Source organism: Erpetoichthys calabaricus, chromosome 11, assembly GCF_900747795.2.
Source record: "Erpetoichthys calabaricus chromosome 11, fErpCal1.3, whole genome shotgun sequence".
NCBI classification, from domain to species: Eukaryota; Metazoa; Chordata; class Cladistia; order Polypteriformes; family Polypteridae; genus Erpetoichthys; species Erpetoichthys calabaricus.
In genome coordinates this window covers 3,256,752-3,271,204 of record NC_041404.2, presented here as the reverse complement: position 1 = coordinate 3,271,204, position 14,453 = coordinate 3,256,752, and the positions used below count along the sequence as shown (strand labels likewise).

Sequence of the window (14,453 nt, the reverse complement as noted above, 5' to 3'; positions counted from 1 at the left end):
GCTGGACGGTCTCGTGGCCTCGGAACCCCGGCAGATTTTATTTTGGAGTTTTTTTATTTCTGTTTTTTCTGTCCTCCCTGGCCGTCGGACCTTACTTTTATTCATGTTAATTATTTATTTTATTTTATTATTTATTTTTTATTTTTTCTCTTTCTTCATCATGTAAAGCACTTTGAGCTACATCATTTGTATGAAAATGTACTATATAAATAAATATTGTTGTTGTTGTGCTATTGATTGTTGACTATAGCCTTGTTAGCTATGATTTTATGTCTGTGAAAATGTGTTAGCTTAGCCATTTCCAAATCTTTCCTCAAGGCATTCAAGTAGTTGTGGTACCATCCAGTACACCAGTGTATTTGTGAAGTAATCTCAGTACCACTGGCACACTCGGTTCTCTAATAATTACTCTTATTAATTTCAGGTTTGCTGCTTTTGTATAGTACTATACATTCTCCCACCTGCTTAATCCAATTTGCAGGGGTCAGCAACAGAAGGAGCAAGGCAAGGCTGACTCTGTTTAGCCAGTCCATCGCAGAGCACTTTTATGTGTTGTGGCAGGAGGCTGGGAGCCAGACCCAGCCGGGATGCCTGGAAGGACTGGAAAGGGATCTATACGTCCCCCGGGCCACGAGGGGGCAACCAACCTGGATAGCAAGGGGACCACGGGGAAGTAGCAGGGAGGCTCAAGCCCGTGGGGGCCCGTGGCTACCACCAGGGGGTGCCCCAAGCCTCATAACGCCCTGCTCAAGATGATGAGAGAAGTGCACAAGCTGCTCAAAATCAGAAATGCAGCCTTCATATCTGGAGACAAGGCCACCCTCAGGGTGACCAGAGCCAACCTGTCTCATGCTATAAGGAGAGCTAAGTGGGCATATGTGCAGAGGACTAAAAAACAATTCAGCAGCACCAGAGACACACGTCGCATGTGGCAGGGCGTTCAGACAATTACAAACTACAAGCCCAACCCACACAGCAGCGATGGTGATGCCTCCCTTCCAGATGAGCTGAACAACTTCTTTGCACGGTTTGAGGCACAGAACAAAGAGCCTGCGAGAAAAGCAACACCTCCCTCCACTGACCAGGCACTCTGTCTCTCCATAACTGAAGTGGAGAGGACTCTATTCAGAGTAAGTCCACGCAAGGCTTCAGGACCTGACAACATACCTGGCCGTGTGCTCAAAGAATGTGCCAGTCAACTGGCTGATGTCCTCACAGACATCTTCAACACATCTCTGAGCCAGTCGTCAGTCCCAGCATGCTTCAAGTCGACCACCATCATACCAGTGCCGAAGAAGTCATCAGTGACATGCACTCACGCCAATCATAATGAAGTGCTTTGAAAGGTTAGTCATGTCACACATAAAGACTAATCTCCCTGCCTCCCTTGACCCTCTTCAGTTTGCATACCGCTCAAACAGGTCAACTGAGGATGCCATATGCTCTGCCCTTCACCTCTTCCTGACACATCTGGATAAATAAGACCCATATGTCAGGATGCTATTCATAGACTTTAGCTCTGCCTTCAACACAATCATCCCTCAAAAGCTGGTTGTAAAACTGAGCAGGTTGGGCCTGAACACCACCCTCTGCAATTGGATCCTGGACTTCTTGACAGAGAGGCCCCAGTCAGTTCGGATGGGCTGCAACACTTCCAGCATCATCACACTGAGCACTGGATGCCGCAGGGCTGCGTGCTTAGTCCACTGCAGTTCAACCTGCTGACTCACGACTGCACAGCCACGCACAACACCAACCACATCATCAAGTTTGCGGATGATACGACGGTGCTGGGACTGATAAGCAGGGATGATGAAACAGCATACAGAGATGATGTGGAATGGCTGTCTGCATGGTGTGAAGACAACAATCTATCCCTCAATGTTGACAAGACAAAAGAGATAATCGTGGGCTTCAGAAAATCACATCCTGCCCACATCCCACTCAGCATCAACGGTTTAGATGTGGAGACTGTTAGGAGTACCAAGTTCCTCGGTGTGCAAATAACTGAGGAACTTATGTGGATGCATAACACCTCATCACTAATCAAGAAAGCCCAGCAGAGACTACACTTCCTGAGGTGGCTGAGGCGAGCAAGTCTTCCCCCCTTCCATTCTCACCATGTTCTACAGAGGCACCATTGAGAGTTTTCTGACCAGCTGCATCATGGTCTGGTATGGCAACTGCAACATATCCGACCGCAAGCGCATGCAAAGGATAGTGAAGACAGCAGAGAACATTATTGGGTGCCTCTCCCTTCACTACTGGACATATTTCACAAACGCAGTGTCTGCAAGGCATTGTGCAGGACCCTTTACACCCCTCACATGGACTTTTCACACTTCTGCCATTCAAGAGAAGATACTGCAGCATCAGAGCCAGATCTGCCAAGCTGCAGGAGAGTTTTTACCTCCAAGCTGTTAGACTCCTTAACACCATGCTGCCCCCTGGGATCTTCCACACGGCCTCAACCATCTCTAAAAACAGAACTTTTATACATGCGAGCCACTGTCCTGCAAAGACGAGTATGCAGGTAGAAAAGAACTGAAAATCTCATACTGACCTTTAAGTATTTTCACACTCTTGATATCCTTCTGCTGTGAAACATTCTGACCTGTCATTGTTTACACATGTCTTAAACAACTATTATCATACACTGATAATTTCTGTATTATCTATATCTATTACTTATTATTTATTTATTATATTACATATCTTACACATCGATTTTGCTGCTACTTCTTTGTCTTGTCTTTGCACAATGTCTTGTCTTGTTTGTGTTTTAATTTTAGATTTAAATTTTAATTCTATTTTTAATTTATTATTTGCATGTCTTGTTGTTACACTGTGGACCCTGAGCTTCACAATTTCGTCTATCTGTATACTTGTATGTGGTTGAGACGACAATAAAGTTCACTGTGACTTTGACTTTGACTTGACCTGGGAAGGTGGAGGAAAGACCTTCCAGCAACGCCCGGAGTGCTCCCGGATGCTCATGCAGCACTTCTGCCAAACCAGGAAGTGCATCAGCGAGTACCTGGAGCACGTCCGGGTGACTATAAAGGGGGCCGCCTTCCTACAGTCATGGAGCTAGATTCGGGAGCTAGAGCACAACAAAGCTCCAGTGACAGGAGGAAGAAAGGCGGCCCACGGACATTGGGAGAGGCCTGTGCTGGGAGTGTTTGGTGCTGGAAGCACTGTGTGTTGTGTGGGTTTAAAAGAATAATAAAACGTGTGTTTTATAAAGCAGTGTATAGAATTTAGTTAACAGACAAACAACACTGAAGGCCAAATCAGCATCTTAAGCTGATGTCACATTGCATGACTTCTAGCTGTGGGGTATGTCAGACTTGCTGACTGCAGCAGCTGAGCTCATTGCTGAGTTCTTTATTGCCAGGATCATCCATACACATGACTTTCAATGGTCCCGGGTTCAAATATGTGATGCCAGCTGTGGACACCTGAGCTGTCATAGGGTGCAGCTACCATTATGTGAGACAGCAGTGATGTAAATCATATTTTTCTTCCTGTTGTCACATGACACTTGGACAATTAGAAGTAATTAAGGTTTGAAAAAAGCCATTATGGACATGGTGACCTTCAAAGAAGGAATGTCTGAGATGGCAGAGAGAAGTGAGACTGTAAAAGCCTGAAAATTTGGAAGAGAGAGAAAGTGGTAAAATCAGTATTTTGTACTAGAAAACACGTGGATTTCCTGTCTTCCCAAGATTAAGGTTCCAGCTCCAGGAGAGCATGAGTGGCAGCAGGTCACCATGCTGAATGTGCTTGACACACAGCGGATGTCAGAGACGTCATGCTTCATCATCCTTTCATTAAAGCTCGGCTTCTGCAATGCACTTTACGCTCAGCAGATGTCATTGTTTTTTTCTGCCATATCACCTTCTTAATCAGTTTGTCTATACATTTTGATGTAAAAAAGATGCAAACCCAATAACTTTTTGGAGGTTGCTGTTAGTAAACTTTTTAATCTAACCAACATGTATAATATCATAAGTGCTCAATTAAGACCAAGATTATGGCTGTCGCCTCAGTGGTTCGCAAGTAATATCGTGATAGACAAACACAACTCTTAGCATTTTACAAATACAGACTAGCTGTGCTACCTGTCCAAGGCAAGATGAAATCTAAGTCTTCTTCTTCTTCTTTCGGCTGCACCCATTAGGGGTTGCCACAGCGGATCATCTTCTTCCATATCTTTCTGTCCTCTGCTTCTTGTTCTGTTACACACATCACCTGCATGTCCTCTCTCACTACATTCATAAACCTTCTCTTAGGTCTTTCTCTTTTTTTCTTGCCTGGCAGCTCTATCCTTAGCATCCATATCCCAATATACTCAGCATCTCTCTTCTGCACATGTCCAAACCAATGCAATCTCACCTCTCTGACTTTGTCTCCTAAACGTCCAACCTGAGCTGACCCTCTAATGTACTCATTTCTAATCCTATCCATCCTCATCACACCCAATGCAAATCTTAGCATCTTTAACTCTGTTACCTCCAGCTCTGTCTCCTGCTTTCTGGTCAGTGCCACCATCTTCAACACATATAACATAGCTGGTCTCACTACCATCCTGAAGACCTTCCCTTTCACTCCTGACACTCTTTTCCACCCATTCCACCCTGCCTGCACTCTCTTTTTCACCTCTCTTCCACACTCCCCATTACTCTGTACTGTTGATCCCAAGTATTTAAACTCATCCACCTTCGCCAAGTCTACTCCCCTCATCCTCACCATTCCACTGACCTCCCTCTCATTTGCACACATGTATTCTGTCTTGTTCCTACTGACCTTCATTCCTCTCCTCTCTACAGCATATCTCCACCTCTCCAGGGTCTCCTCAACCTGCTCCCTACTATCACTACAGATCACAATGTCATCAGCAAACATCATAGTCCACGGGGACTCCTGTCTAATCTCGTCTGTCAACCTGTCCATCACCATTGCAAATAAGAAAGGGCTCAGAGCCGATCCCTGATGTAACCCCACCTCCACCTTGAATGAATCCGTCACTCCTACCACAGACCTCACCACTGTCACACTTCCCTCGTACATATCCTGTACAATTCTTACATAGTTCTCTGCCACTCCTGACTTCCTCATACAATACCACAGCTCTTCTCGAGGCACCCTGTCATATGCTTTCTCCAGGTCCACAAATACGCAATGCAACTCCTTCTGGCCTTCTCTATACTTCTCCATCAACACCCTCAGAGCAAACATCGCATCTGTGGTTCTCTTTCTTGGCACGAAACCATACTGCTGCTCACTAATCATCACCTCACTTCTTAACCTAGCTTCCACTACTCTTTCCCATAACTTCATGCTGTGGCTCATCAATTTTATCCCCCTGTAGTTACTACAGTCCTGCACACCCCCCTTATTCTTACATATCTGCACCAGTACACTTCTTCTCCACTCCTCAGGCATCCTCTCACTTTACAAGATTCCATTAAACAATCTGGTTAAAAACTCCACTGCCATCTCTCCTAAACACCTCCATGCTTCCACAAGTATGTCATCTGGACCAACGGCTTTTCCATTCTTCATCCTCTTCATAGCTGTCCTTACTTCCTCCTTGCTGTTCCTGATTCACTATCTCCACATCATCCAACCTCTTCTCTCTCTCGTTCTCTTCATTCATAAGCCTCTCAAAGTACTCTTTCCATCTGCTCAACACACTCACAAGCGAGGGCTTGTGAGAACCTTTCCATCTTTATCCTTTATTACCCTAACCTGCTGCACATCTTTCCCAGCTCGGTTCCTCTGTCTAGCCAATCAGTACAGGTCCTTTTCTCCCTCTTTAGTGTCCAACCTCTCATACAACTCATCATACGCTTTTTCTTTAGCCTTCACCGTCTCTCTCTTCACCTTGTGCCTTATCTCCTTGTACTCTTGTCTACTTTTGCATCTCTCTGACTATCCCACTTCTTCTTTGCCATCCTCTTCCTCTGTATACTCTCCTGTACTTCCCCATTCCACCACCAGGTTTCCTTTTCCTCCTTCCTCTGTCCAGATGTCACATCAAGCACCCTTCTTGCTGTCACCCTTACTACATCTGCTGTAGTTTCCAAACTGTCTGGTAACTCTTCACTACCACCCAGTGCCCAGTCCTCCCTAAACTCAACCTTGTAGTCTTCCTTTTTCAACTTCCACCATTTGATCCTTGGCTCTGCCCTCACTCTCTTCCTTTTCTTGATCTCCAATGTCATCCTACAGACCACCATCCTATGCTGCTTAATTTCCCCTGCCACCACTTTGCAGTCTTCAATCTCCTTCAGATCAACTCTTCTGCATAGGATGTAATCCACCTGTGTGCATCTTCCTCCACTCTTGTATGTCACCCTATGTTCCTCCCTCCCAGATCTGGACCAGGGCTTCAATGAGCTCATGGACAGTCTGAGGTGCAACCAGGCGGTGTCGGATTGACTGAAACATAATGTCCCAAAGGTGTTCCAGGGTCCCAGGGGTATCAATTCCTTCATCCTTCAGGAACTGACTGCATACTCTCTCCACATGAGGCTGGGCATTGTCGTGCATTGTAGAGGAGCCCAGGAGCCACTGCACCAGCATAGGGTCTGACAATGGGTCCAAGGATTTCATCCTGATACCTAATGGCAGTCAAGGTGCCGTTGTCTAGCCTGTAGAGGTCTGTGCGTCCCTCCATGGATATGCCTCCCCAGACCATCACTGACCACACCGGTCATGCTGAACGATGTTACAGGCAGCATAACATTCTCCACGGCTTCTCCAGGCCCTTTCACGTCTGTCACATGTGCTTAGGGTTAACCTGCTGTCATCTGTGAAAAGCACAGGGCACCAGTGGTGGACCTGCCAATGCTGGTATTCTATGGCAAATGCCAATCGAGCTCCACAGTGCCGGGCAATGAGTACAAGGCCCACTAGAAGACGTTGGGCCCTCAGGCCACCCTTATGAAGTCTGTTTCTGATTGTTTGGTCTGAAAAATTCACACCAGTGGCCTGCTGGAGGTCATTTTGTAGGGCTCTGGCAGTGCTCATCCTGTTCCTCCTTGCCCAAAAGAGCACATACCTGCTGATGGGTTAAGGACCTTCTGCTGCCCTGTCCATCTCTCCTAGAGTAACTGCCTGTCTCCTGGAATCCCCTCCTTGCCCTTGAGACTGTGCTGGGAGACACAGCAATCCTTCTAGTAATGGCACGTATTGATGTGCCATCCTGGAGAAGTTGGACTACCTGTGCAACCTCTGTAGGGTCCGGGTATCGCCTCATGGTACCAGTAGTGACACTGACCGTAGCCAAATGCAAAACTAGTGAAAAAACAGAAAAGCTGAAGACGGAAAAATGTTAGTGGTCTCCACCTGTTAAACCATTCCTGTTTTGGGGGTCGTCTCATTGTTGCCCCTCTAGTGCACCTGATGTTAATTTCATTAACACCAAATTAGCCGAAACTGATTAACAACCCCCTCTGCTACTTAACTGACCAGATCAATAGCCCAGAAGTTTCAATGCTATACTCTGATTAAAAAGTGTTCCTTTAGTTTTTTTGAGCAGTTTGCAATGGCTGCAATTTTAATGGGGAGTGTAACTTAGTGGCCAAAGCTCTGGCTTTAAACTGGTGAGTTTGACTGAACCAAACTCCAACTGCATACATTATAATCATACCCAGTATGCGTTTACTGATCATTGTGAGCCAGTGGACCCGGTGATAGAATGAAGCCTTATTCAAGTTTGTTTGTTACTTGCACTGATATCGTCTGGATTAAAGGGATCCGATAAATGACTGGATGAAGGACTATGTACCAGTAAGGAGCCGAATAAAAAATGGTTGGTAGCCTCTCTTCTGTTCAGATGTGTTTGCACGCATGTGTTTAGAGGAACAGACTTGCATTGAGTTTTAAACCTTTAATAATACAGTGAAACTGTGGCCCTCTACTACGTCTTTGCCTTGTCTTCTTAATCTGCCCAGTTCTTCTTAATCTTCAGTCTTCTTAAACTGTAATCAGTTCATTACAGTGAACACATATGTACTCACCTTAGGGCACTTGGATTACTCAATCCACTATTCTTTGGGATCCACAGGGTTAGCACAGCACATGGCAAATCCTCCAGCCAGTAGTCAAACCCTCTCAATGGGCAGTTTGTTGGCAGTGCTACCCTCCATGTCACTATAATGCTTTTTTTACAGACAAAATCTGCATCATCTGTTACTAAGGGATGGGACTGAAGACATTCAATTTACTTTAGAATGAAACAAGGCACATATTTATAAAAAATAATAAGAAAAACAAAAATGTTAAGCATAAAATTGGAGGGAAGAATCAAGAAATACAATATGTGTGAATTTTACTCAAAATGGAATGTTACTAACTTCTGTTTGCTAGAACAGCTCAGAATGGGCTGCATATGTTAAAGATCTGAGTGAGACTGCTTCATCCCATGTTTAAATTGCCATTCTTTGGTTCAGTGTACCATATGCAAGGTTATCAGTCAGATCAAAAGTCAAAAGGAGCAGGAAGACAGAGGAGAGCACAAGGAGTGCTTGATAGCTCCATCTGTGACTTTTTCTTTGTGAAATATTTTTTTACAATAAAGCTGTACAGCCTAAAACGGCATCACTTGAGGGGCAGCATCTTTGAAAAGGATATCGTGCCTCCAAACCACATTCACAACCACTGCTGCTGATAGCTAAGCAGATGACTAAAAGCTTAGAAAGATTCCCACTCCCCCAAGTCCACAGCCTAATGTGTGCCCTGTATGTAAACCTTCATCCAGTTCCTTTCAAAACTTTCTACACTGGGCACCTTTGGTGCTTCCCGAGATACCATTCTGATAGTAGGGGTTTCCGTTGGTTTAAACAGCTTATTGTGAGTCTTGTCAGAGCTATGCTGACCTAAGAGTACGAGCAGGCAACACAACAACACTGGTGGAGATGCTAGTGGATCCCTCCAGGTTCTGGGCTGTACAAATGTAGGTGCCTTGGTCTACTGGTCGCACTTCATCTACTAGGAGTACTGTCTCAGATTGCTGCAATGACCTTCCTCCAGTGCGGACTGTCCTAGTGGACTCCTGGGTGTAAGGGGGTCGGCCAATCTGTGCAAAGAAAAAGAGATGTAGATGGAATAAAACAGCTAGGTCTTTTATTCTTTTACTATGCATAACAAATTTATAAAAAGAAGGAGGTCACATTACCACAGGGGAATAGAAATACACACCATACCCATAGTCTTATGGGGGCACTTTAATTACAACTGACAACTGTGACTTTGGAAAGCAGGAGTAAACATTCTGAACAAACTCGACACGGAGAGCATCCCATTCTGAAAATGAAGGGCAGTTTATTTTAGAACACTCCATGACACAAAGCGCTGTGTACAGCCAATATGTCTTAGCGTGTTTTTTTTTTTTAAGGCTAACAGCATGTGCTGTGGGTACAAAATAAAACTGTGATGTTCAAATTTAAAGTCTAAACTTTTATGAAGTAGCTCTGACAAGCCCCAAAAGCAAGATCTACAGTACAAAGGTAAGCACCTGAGGTAAACATCATTCTGGTGTACAAGGGCATGGTGGTGGTGGTGGGTTGGTTTAAATATAAAAACACACAGACCACAGGGTAAGTGCCCATTACTGGTCTCGCCAACACCTCTTCCAGCAGCAGCCCACTTTTTTCCTAGAAGGTCTCCCATCCACTTACTGGCTGGGCCTGAACATGCTTACTTACCTTCAGGTGGATTTCCTCTCCTGAGGTGTATGTGGTATGGCTGCTGGCTAATAAGCAACTACTTTGAAAGAGTTAATTTTTCAAGGTGGCAAAAAAAAAAAGAAAATACAGAAAAAACTGCGAACCTGCATGACCGACTTTAAAACAGGTTTACCTTCTCCCCGGGGTACTCCCATGTGAAGTCGATTGCCACGTTCAGGTCACCAAGCACTGTGCAGGTCACTTGTAGATTCTCTCCAACATGGACTGACTCAGATGAGGCTTTGATTGTAGGAGCTGGAGGACTTGCTGGATCTAATGATTTTCAAGGGAAGTATATAGAATGAAAAATAATATACACCATATATATATATATATATATATATATATATATATATATATATATATATATATATATATATATATATATATATATATATATGTGTGTGTGTGTGTGTGTGTGTGTGTGTATGTGTTGCATAGTTTACTGTCAAATAATGCAAAGAGTATGCAATACTATAATCTGTTTCTCGCAACTGAAGAGGGCACCGTGGCGGATGTTTGTCGACTTGCAGACCAACCACAAGCGTTACGTGGTTGGTAACCACCCATACAATCAGATTGTGATTATATATATATATATATATATATATATATATATATATATATATATATATATATATATATATATATATATATATATATATATATATAAGTGTATATATAGGAAGTAAAAGGTATAGAAGAAGCACCAATTCAAATGGCCTGCAAAACAGAATGAGGACAGGCCATCTTTTTATTGTCAGCTAAGACGACCTTTGATATGTGTTTGAAAACTTTAGAGCTCACAAACTTTTCAGTAATTAGAACTGAATTGAGTTTACATTGCTTTTTGGGCCATTCTGATGACAGAGGTAAGAGGGAGAACATGGACTTTAGGTATAGGCTGAAATGCTGAATTGACATTAATGAAACAGCTTAATTTAATTAAGGTCTAACATTTTTATTTTAGCATTCTGATTTGATTTTGTTCAGGTGTAGCATTTAATTGTTTCTCTATATGACAAAAGGTCATATAAAAAATCTTTTGAATATTGTGTTTGCATAAGAACTATTTACTGAGTGTTTTGAAAGTTTCATTTAAAGTAAGGAGCATGACAGCACTCAAAGGATTGACACATATAATAGACTAGCAAAATACCCGTGCTTCGCAGTGGAGAAGTAGTGTGTTAAAGAGGTTATGAAAAAGTAAAGGAAACATTTTAAAAATAATGTAACATGATTGTCAATGTAATTGTGTTGTCATTGTTATGAGTGTTGCTGTCATATATATATATATATATATATATATATACATACACATATACACATATATATATACATATATATATATATATGTGTATGTATATATATATATATATATATATATATATATATATATATGTGTGTGTATGTATATATATATATATATATATATATATGTGTATGTATATATATATATATATATATATATATATATATATATATATATATATATATATATGTGTATGTATATATATATATATATATATATATATATGTGTATGTATATGTATATATTGTGACAGACGACCGGCTATGGACTCCGGTCATCACCCCCAGGCCGCTAGGAGGAGCCCTCCGGACAGCATATTTGTGCCCCGAGTTCCAGCAGGGCCTTATGGACTTTGTAGTGTTTTGACACAGCCCTGCTGGATACCTTGGGGGCCGCCAGGAGTCGCTGTAGGGGGGCTAGTGGGCTCTGGCATGCCCTTTAACCCGGGAGTGCATCCCAGTCACGTGACTGGAAGAAGCGATGTGCTCCCGGGATGAAGAAAAGGACTTTGCCCTGACCCGGAAGGAAAACGGACTTGTGGGTTTGGCTTGGAGCCACTTCCGGGTCAGGGGCTTTAAAAGGACTCTGGGTGAGCCCAGACATTTGAACTGAGCTGGGAGGAAGGGTGGCAAGTGTCAGGGCGAGGAGGAGAGTGTATTGTATTAGTGAATAGTTTATTGTGTTTATGAGTGTGGTGGAAGGAGTGCTTTGTGCACTGTACGACAACAAAATAAATAGTTGTTATATTTTCACCTGGTCTGAAGAGTGGTACCTGAGGGTTCGAGAGGTGGACAACACGCATATCTGCTACAATATATATATAATATATGTGTATGTGTATATGTATATATATATGACAGCAACACTCATAACAATGACAACACAATTACATTGACAATCATGTTACGTTATTTTTAAAATGTGTCCTTTACTTTTTCATAACCTCTTTAACACACTACTTCTCCGCTGCGAAGCGCGGGTATTTTGCTAGTATATATATATATAGCAAAATACCCGCGCTTCGCAGCGGAGAAGTGTGTGTTAAAGAGGTTATGTAACTATATATATACATAAACATATATACATATATATACATATCTACATATACACATATCTACATATACATACATATATACACATATACATATCCACATAAACATATATATATACATATACAAATTTACATATCTACATATATATATATATAAATATAGACATACATATATACATACATATATACATTCACATATATACATATATATATATATATACATATATACATATATATATATATATATATATATATATATATATATATATATATATATATATATATATATATTGTATATATACATATCTACTTATTGGCTCCTGTATTTAGGATATAGCGGGTTGGATAATGGATGGATGGACATCTGTATGCATAGCCCCATTTGCCCGTTTTCATTTTTTTTCTTTCTTCAGTAATATTTCAGCAAACCCGGAGCTTGTCAGTTCAAATCCTGGTACTGACACCACTGTGTGACCCTGAGGAAGTCACTTCACCTGCCTGTGCTGCAAAAAACAAACGTAATGTAACAAATTGTACCTCAGATGTTGTAAGTTGGTGGAATAAAGGCATAAGTCAAATAGATAAATATGTATTATACACATAGGAACTATTCATTTATTTTCAGTTAAGTCATCTGCAGCAAACTTTTATAAATGAGGGTTTCTGATTTTTAGATAGTGCAAACTGTTTCTTCCTCATTGACGTTTTCTCTTGGAGAGCTTTTTTCATTTCATTGAAAATGAAAGCAGCAGCTGCCAAAATATGTAGCTTTCTTATTAATTTTTCAACATTGTGTAAAATAAATGTATAAAGTAACATAAAAGGTTTAAATACTGGTTATCCTTTTACACTAAAATATTACTAAAGAGATACAAAAAAAGTAAAATGGATATGTTCTTTTTCTTTAAGGAGATTAAATATTACTGAAGAAAGAAAAAAAAAATTAAACAGCCAAATGGGACTATGCATACGAACTTAAAAGGTTTAAATAAAACAGAAATATATATTTTATTTTTACTTGCTTAACTTGTGGAGGGTGTATCCTGTAGCAAAGCCCTAACTTTTTTCGTGAAAGCCCGTTTCAGTCAATAAGTCTTAAAAAAAGGTGTAAAGATATTAACAATAAGCTAAGCAAACCCAGGAAGACATGGAATCATTTAAATCAAGTATCATTACATCTTCCTTTCTTAAAGAGAAGTAAGGCAGTACTTATAAGCTTACATATTTATATATAGACATACATACATATATATATATATATATATATATATATCTATCTATATCCGAAGCCGTGCAAGCACACTCTTGAGAATGCAACGTATAGTTGTACAGAAGAAAAGCAATCTTGCCTCAAATGAATGGCAACCTTTTGTAGGTCTATGAACTTAATTTAAACTTTAGGTTTACACGGTGCTTTCTTTCCGAAGTACCTGCACTCATGAATATGTCTGTATGTGTCAGTCGGTCAAATCCACGCGCTTCGCACCGGCGAAGTACTGCTTTTAAATTTTTATTAAGAAGAAAATAAAACCTTTTTAAATTGAGGGAAAATATACTAATAACAGTTTGTTAAGGATCTGTTTTTTTGTGAAGCTGCCTTTACTCGAGTGATCACTTCGACCTGACTTGGTGGCCAACTATAAGCGTTACCTGGTAGGTAACCACCCATACAATCAGATTGTGAATCAGACTACGAATGCCGTGAATGTAATTACACACTCACTGCACTTGCTTACGGTAATCGAACCTCGGACGTCAGTGCTAGAGGGGCTTAGCAGCGGTGAAGTATTGCTTTTAAATTTTAATTAAGAACAAAAGAAAACCTCAGAGGTTCGATTCCCGTAAGGGAGTGAAGTGACTGGCCGGTTACCTACCAGGTAACGCTTATGGTTGGACAGCAAGTGACGTAACATCAGCCACGGTGCCTTCAGTTGTGAGAAGAAGATCATAGAATGATTGAAAATAGTTTTGCATTTACCTTTTTAGTAAAAGGCGAGCTTTTAAGTCTGAGAAATCACCCCGTAAATGCATACGTTTAATTGCACATGTGTTAATATGTATGGTTACACAGTATTAAAAGACAGTGAACAACGTGATTTACCTTTGTTCCCGTGTTTGATAAAAGGTGAGCTTTTAAGCCTGAGAAATCACCCCGTAAATGCACACGTTTAATTGCACATGTGTTAATATGTATGCTTACACAGTATTAAAAGACTGAAAAATTAACGTCATTTACCTTTGTTCCCGCGTTTGACTCGTGCTGTAAATCTCTTCCTTGTTTTTAGTTCACGTGATTACATAGGAGGCGTGATGACGTGATACGTGACTCCGCCTCCTCCATTAGAGTATATGG

The 14,453-nt window shown here is 41.4% G+C and overlaps 1 protein-coding gene across 1 annotated transcript in view; it reads right to left on the bottom strand.

Moving 5' to 3' along the window:
* Positions 1–8,004: 8,004 nt before the first annotated feature.
* Positions 8,005–14,453, bottom strand: part of LOC114660143 (platelet-derived growth factor receptor-like protein) — a 36,502-nt gene continuing 30,053 nt past the window's right edge. Inside the window, exons 5-6 of the mRNA XM_028812643.2 lie at positions 9,871–10,010; positions 8,005–9,088 (exon numbers count right to left, since the gene is read on the bottom strand). Of these exons, the coding sequence (XP_028668476.1) occupies positions 8,879–9,088; positions 9,871–10,010 (350 nt within the window). The 3' untranslated portion in view covers positions 8,005–8,878. The remainder of the gene's footprint in view (positions 9,089–9,870; positions 10,011–14,453) is intronic.